At 33.6% G+C, this 6954-nt stretch overlaps 1 protein-coding gene across 1 annotated transcript; it reads right to left on the bottom strand.

Annotated features, from left to right (window-relative positions):
• Window positions 1-1266: 1266 nt before the first annotated feature.
• LOC136224259 (mitochondrial carrier protein MTM1) lies at window positions 1267-6433 on the bottom strand. Its single transcript, XM_066012541.1, has 10 exons — window positions 6007-6433; window positions 5193-5282; window positions 4949-5077; window positions 4528-4587; window positions 4254-4424; window positions 3600-3699; window positions 2747-2838; window positions 2478-2627; window positions 2147-2205; window positions 1267-1731 (listed from the first exon to the last, which is right to left on the bottom strand). The coding sequence occupies exons 1-10, from the start codon at window positions 6259-6261 to the stop codon at window positions 1599-1601; spliced, it is 1239 nt and encodes a 412-aa protein (XP_065868613.1). The 5' UTR covers window positions 6262-6433; the 3' UTR covers window positions 1267-1598.
• Window positions 6434-6954: the final 521 nt, after the last annotated feature.

Here is a 6954-nt window from a genome sequence, read left to right on the forward strand (position 1 = left end):
TTACACCTCTCTTCTTCTATTTCTATGCACATTATAAATAGGGGATCCTTTAACTAGCACTCTCACATTAACTTCATTTTAGAGAAAAAAAAAATATGGGTGCTGTTTCTGCTATTTCTTTTGGATTCTTTGCTATTATTGCTATTATTTATGCTTTTATGATGCCTATGGCTTATGCCCAAGCTCCTTCTCCTGCTCCCACAAGTGATGGTAAGTTTCCTTTTTCTTTTTTCCTTCTTTAATTGATTATAAACATCGATTGATTAACTAATTAATTAAATTAAATTTATTGAAAAATTGCAGGGAGTGCAATAGATCAAGGAATAGCTTATGTTCTAATGCTAGTAGCACTCGGGATAACATATCTTACCCATTAACTACTTCATCCATTCTTCGCATGCTTGCTTTCGAGATTTTTTTTTTCCTTTTTTCCTTTGTATAGGTCACTACATTAAATTGTGTATTCTTTTTTATTATTATTAAATTAAATTATGTATTCTTTATTACTATATTTTCTAGTTCGTCTATTAGTAATCATTTTGATTATTGTTTTACTATTTGTAAAACTGAATCCTGAATAATGTGGCTATAATTAAAATATTTGATGAAAGAACTTTACCCTTCTGAAATAAATTTATTCGGCTCAAATCTAGATTAATCTGAACTGTCGACCTAAAATACCTGATAATTAGAGGAGAAAAAAAAAACTCTTACATGCAAACCATATTGGATTATATAGTACTCCATCCATCATTCTAATTCTAATTTGTCCACTTTCTTATTACATGTGCATTAATGTTCTTAATATAGACTTTATCCACTCCTTAAGGTTTTAGCCTTTGCTTCAAAAAAAAATTATTTTGATGTTACCATTTTTTTGAATAAAAATAAATAAACAAGAACATTATGTTTATTTGGTAATAAACATTGAATTCAAATTAGCATTATAATAGGGCAAAAAAACCTTATCCTTGGATACATCCTCAAAATAAAACATTATTCTCAGCAAATCTCCACATATCATATGCATAAATCATACAGATTATTATATCTTTAATTCAATAATTGTAATTTATTTTAATGAAACATACATAACAGTTAATTAATTTTTTCCAACATACTAAATAAATATTGAAACACTAATAATTCATATAAATCAAACACGTAAATATTCAGTATTGAATCAAGTCTTCAACTTATCACAACTAAACTATTCTAATCCATTTAATTTGAGCCTCAATTTCTGAGAAACTTGAAAATAAATCATTCTCAAAGAAGTCAAATGAATTTGCCGTAAATTAATCCCTGTTAAATTTCAGAATCTGCTAAAAAAGCTAAAAAATGTATGTGTCAAAAGTTTTATGAACTGAGACCAAAACTCAGCAAAAACATCTACATGGGATGGGAAGAACCTCCCAAATTATCAAAATTTCGGCTCTATTTTAGTAATTAACCTGAGAAACGAGTCTAATATAGTCAAAACTGTGTTTTCTTCTTCCTAGTTTGCTATATTATTCACATCATATCCACTCCCTACTTCAAAGGAGCATTTTGTTGCACCTATTCCGTGGGATTGACATGTTCATGCCTCCTCAACGTCACGTTGCAGCATACTGTTGATGTAGAACATGCTTCACAACTTCATAAAACGAGACCACAATCCCAACTGACGGCCCTGCACGCCCAACACGAGGTCCAACACCTGTGAACAGTGCCTTCATTCCCCCATCCCTGAAATCCAATCAAAATTCGAATTCTCGTCACATTTGAGAGAATACACATCCAATGTTCGATAAAATTAATAGCACTAACTGTTTCTGGAAACAGACATACATCAGACTCATCAGATTCAAGTTGGTTACTATGTGATTCAAGTCAAAACTAGCTATCCACCGACGAATTAAAATGGTAAACGAGGTTCAAGTATGCATACAAGCAGACACCATTTCAAAACAAGAACCAAAAAAAGATAGATTATGTAACTAATGTCTTGGTTCACTCTGACTAAAACAATGCTTAGTCAGTATTAAGACATTTTTGTTTTGTTTTGTTTTTTGCAGCTCCATTATGAGAAAAAGATTCAGATGAAAAATACAGCACGCAGAATGGTGAAATGAGAAAATAAAACAATATTCATGATGTTTACCTCCAAACCTCCTTCAACACTTGGCGTGTTGTCATCTGTAATGCCCTAAGAGGATCCCTCTGGAAATAAAGAAGACATCAACTAATCAGATACAATCAGCAACCAAAAAAAAAGGGAACATAATTATTTTCTATATCCAGTCAAACTATGATCTAATTTGATGCTTTCCGTGATTTATTACAATAATATATTCTCGTTTCCATATTAAATATAATATATATATATACATATATAATAAACAACATTCAATAGCCACCATCATACATATGAGCATACATTAACACATGAAAGTGAATTTCAACCCAAACATATCGAGAAGCGATAACCTCACCTCTATTTGTCTTCGAGTTTTAGCAACATCTAGAGGACAAGTAGCAGCAGCAGCAAGACTCCCGGCTACAAAACCAGCTGAGAAGTTTGCTCCAAATACGTTTACCGCACTAGATTCCTCACCAACCAAACCTAATAATCTTCTCCTGATCTACACAAGCAACTAACTGTCATTTTACAGCAATATCTACAATACAATAAAGCTAAAAACTATTGGAAGAAAGCAAAAGGATATATTCAGGGAACATGCGCAAATAGTTAGGTTCTTACTGGCTCAAGGGTCGACCAACAAATTGCAGAGAATGGAACATCACGAGCAAGCTGCGCCCCCATGCCAGTCCATAAGACACGATAGCCTCTCACTGTTGCAAAGGAAGTGTATCAGTTGCACTTTCCGAAGTTAGAAACATTAAACAAATATATACATAATAACAGCATGTGGTTTCTAACAATAATTTCAACGTCTACAATTGATCAAGCATCCTATCAATACTAATATACTTTGAGCCCCAGGCCGTCATTCCTGTTTTTATCCATTAGAAAAGCTACAAAAAAAAATCTTGGGAAAAAAATCTGCCAAATAGTACAATCCATCATTGTCTTTTTGCATCCATTTCACATATAGCATCATAGAAAATTTCATAATTTTTTATATAAGATAATACAATCATTATAGTCCAGTAACTTAGAACTTATTATAGGAGTTCTCATTTATACACATCCAACATGTTAAATAAATAGGAAGGTAAATCAAAAGCCACAGAATTTATTGCATGTTATGTATTCTTCTCATCCGAATCAACGTTAATCCCTTCATAGATTACTGATATTTTTTTAGTTTTTCATAAGAGATGCACAAACACTCTACATTACAGAACTAGTTGGGACTAAAATTAGACATCCTCAGACGTCCTCTGCAAACAGGCATTCATGATCACCATGAATGCATGAGCAAATAGCCAGGTAAATCTAAAGCTACAGAAATTATCCAGTGTTTAGCATGGGGGTTATCTGAGCAGTACCAGACATTTCAATCACTTAATGTTTATTCAAAATAATCTATAGTATGCACTGATAAGAAGTTACAAAACCATCACCATGTCAATAAAAGAAATGAACTCACAGTCGTTTTGCACGTTATGTGTACTCTTGACATGGGAAAGGACTTCTAGGAGGGTTTTCAAAACTCCAGGAGGTTTCACACTTTCAGTTGCTTTAAATGCCTACAATTAGAATGTAGTATATAATAAGAAGCTACCAAAAAAAAAAACTATTAGGCAGAGAGAGAGAGAAAGAAAAGAATCACCACCAAGAAACGGTCCAAGATAATGATAAAACTCCCTTTCATACATCATGTACAAGACCAGAAAAACAGACCAACAAACAAAATGGCAACAGGGCCATAACAGAGATGTTGGATATTTAGCAAAATAGGTATTGCACTTATCATATCTCATAAGCTATAGCAAGAAACATGTCTGGTAAAAAATATTCTCATGGTATACCTTGAATAGACCAGATGTTTATTACTAATCAAGAATAGCATCTTCAACTTTCATGATAATATGTCCACTGCATGCTCAGTAGTACCTTCCAATCTGAGATAATATTAACATTCAACAGCATGTATGCCATTATGTAACACACAATGCAGCATATTATCCAGAAAGGTACCCACAGTTAGAAGTTAATCTTTCCGAATCTGCTGAGCATGATTCTATAGAATTCAAGGAATGAAATGAATTTTAGGAAGATTATGCCAAGCATTTCAGCTCACCTGCATGCGAGTTTTTGCAAGTTCAATAGGATAGCAAGTTGCACAGGCCAAAGATCGTGCTAATGAGCCTGCTACCAGGGGCACATATGGTGTCACACCAGGAATATTCTGTGAGGTAAAATTCTCCATCCGGTTGCGAAATACATCATAACATGGTAGGTATATTCCAACCTGTTTTTACAGAAATTGGAAGGATGTTAAATGGAAAAGCTTCCATGTTAAAGAATTATGCCAAATCCCAATTCAGATTCCCCATAAAGCTAACGTAATTTACCGTGGGTATAGCCAAAGCGAGACCAGCATTTGTGCCCCTCCATAGCCTAGAAAATCCTTCCTGCAATAAATAAAAACTGTTTAAGTCCATGGAAAACTGAAATACTGACTACGAAAGTAGATAACTTAGAATAGATATGCATATCAGAAGCTTTTGAGTCAAAGTATAATCTGTCCTGACTACAACTACTTCATTGACCACTATAGGGTACATTAAATGTAATCAGTGATTAACAGTTCACCAACTCGCAGTATCAATATATGAAATATGAATTCCAGTAATGGTAATAAAAATGATCTACTATAAAATCAGCAAAGAAATGTCATGAATTTTCATTATCATTTTTCTCTCCTTTGTTTTAACTGCTAAGCAAATCATATTTATTTGAAAAGTTAAAATAAAAAACTCAGATAACACCAACCTGCCGTATGATTTTATAGAAGACATCTAGAGTTCCTTTGTACTGAAAACAATCTGGAGGGCAAATTGAAACGGTTCCATGAACTCCAGCACGAGAACATGAAGGTGAGCACCTTAGATCAGCAAACATCTGATACTCAAATAGTAAATTCACAATTAGTTGAAATTGAAATCTTGAACAAAAGAGAGATCAGAACATAAGAATGCATAAAAATAAACAGAAAAACGGAAAAAGAGGCCCATACCATGTTCGGCCCAAACAATGCCATTCGACTGATAATGTTGCTTAGAGGATGGGAGTAAGCAACTCCTGCAGCCTGCGCTTGCAACCTTGTCTGCAAATTGAGAAAGAGAAAATGGCTTTAGGTTCCATTAGGGTCTATGTGATTGGATGAAGGATAAAGAGGGGTTCATAAAGGAAGGATTAGTAAGGGTTAATGATAACCCTTGTTTGGAAGGAGGGTAATTAGATGGATAAGAGTATGGAAGGGTTTATTAGGGGGTATAAACCTTCCAAAATTCTTCAAATTGGGGGTTTAGGAGGGTCAAGAATTCAGTTTACAAAATAATTCTTTTCCAATTTCTCTAATACCTTACCTCTCCCTTTTAACTCAAATCACAACCTCTTATTCTCTCATTTATGTGATGGATATTTAAGTAAATTTACTATTTACCATTCCATTATGAAGCTTTCAAACCAAACAATGCAAGGGTATCAACCCTTGCAAACCCATATCTTCCTCCCAAACAAAGGCAAGGTTAATCTCTTACTTTCCTACCCTTTCTATCTCTTTCCTTCCTAAATCTTCCTTTACTAACCCCTCCCTAAAGTTAGGTTTATATCAATAACACATTCAATTCTTCACACTAGGAAAAGACAATTTCTCAGTAACTACAAGGAGAAGGACAACAGCGAGATTATAACAACAAAATTGCAAAAGGGAAAAAACAAATTTTATACTTAAATTGAAAACTACAGAACAAAATAAATAAGAATGATGCATCTATTACAAACATACATACGACGAAAAAACAAAATATAGTTGTAAAGTGAGTTACCTTTGCAACATCAAGAGGATTAACTATAATTGCTGATAGAAACGCAGCTCCGGCGGCAGAAAAAGCTCTTTCACCAAACCCTAGTTTCCATTCAGGTTCACTATTAGATTGGCAAGGCTGGGGAGCAGAAAACCTATGCTCCGCCTCGTCTATCACCATCGATTCCGACATCAACAAGTCGCTACTGTTCAATTCGGCTCTAGAGGTCGTCTCTGAATTCACCCACGGGTTTCGAGTTCGCTCAACCTCTGCCATGCCCTATGATCGAAACTCGATCAAAGAGATGATTAAACCTACAATGAAAAGAGGCGTTTCTAAAGTCTAAGGAATCAAATATTTGAGGCTTAAAAGAGAACTTTCCTAATTCCTTGGAGAACAGGAAATCAATAGGCAGAAATAACTCCTAACCACAACAGCGACCTTCGGGGCTTAGGTCATTTTTGGTTTCTTTGGTAAAAGGATGGAATCTTTGGTGGGTAAGTTACACCCATGGCCACTCAACTTTATATATTTTAACATTAAAGCTATTAAGCTTCAATTGTTAACTATATAACTACTAAGCTTTACAATTTTTAATACCGGTAGCTACAACCTCAAGATGAAAATAGTCAAGAAATAAAATTGTTCAGAAAGATATTTACTATGAAACCACATTTTTTTTTAGTTTTTTCTATTTGAAAATTCAATTTCTCTCTCCTAAAAACAATACATAAATAATCTCGAAATGAAAATTTTTAAGAATTAAAGTTTCTTAGAATATCATTAACTTTCGAACTTTTTATTTTCGATGTGAAAAAATGTAAAATTTAATAGCCATACGTTATGAATTGAATTTCAGTGTTACAATGTTAAAATGTATAAAATTTAGTAGCCATGGGTGTAATTTACCCAATCTTTGGTTTATGTCCTTTCCTTTTTTATTTATATACACTAATTTCTCTATTTGAT

Source organism: Euphorbia lathyris, chromosome 1 (assembly GCF_963576675.1).
Source record: "Euphorbia lathyris chromosome 1, ddEupLath1.1, whole genome shotgun sequence".
NCBI classification, from domain to species: Eukaryota; Viridiplantae; Streptophyta; class Magnoliopsida; order Malpighiales; family Euphorbiaceae; genus Euphorbia; species Euphorbia lathyris.

Excerpts from the sequence above, each read along its gene's own strand:
- LOC136224259 (XM_066012541.1), bottom strand. The coding sequence starts at position 6,261 with ATGGCAGAGGTTGAGCGAACTCGAAACCCGTGGGTGAATTCAGAGACG. Across the intron at positions 4,588-4,948 it reads TCTATAAAATCATACGGCAG|GAAGGATTTTCTAGGCTATG; the intron begins GTTGGTGTTATC and ends TATTTATTGCAG. Across the intron at positions 4,425-4,527 it reads TCGCTTTGGCTATACCCACG|GTTGGAATATACCTACCATG; the intron begins GTAAATTACGTT and ends CTGTAAAAACAG.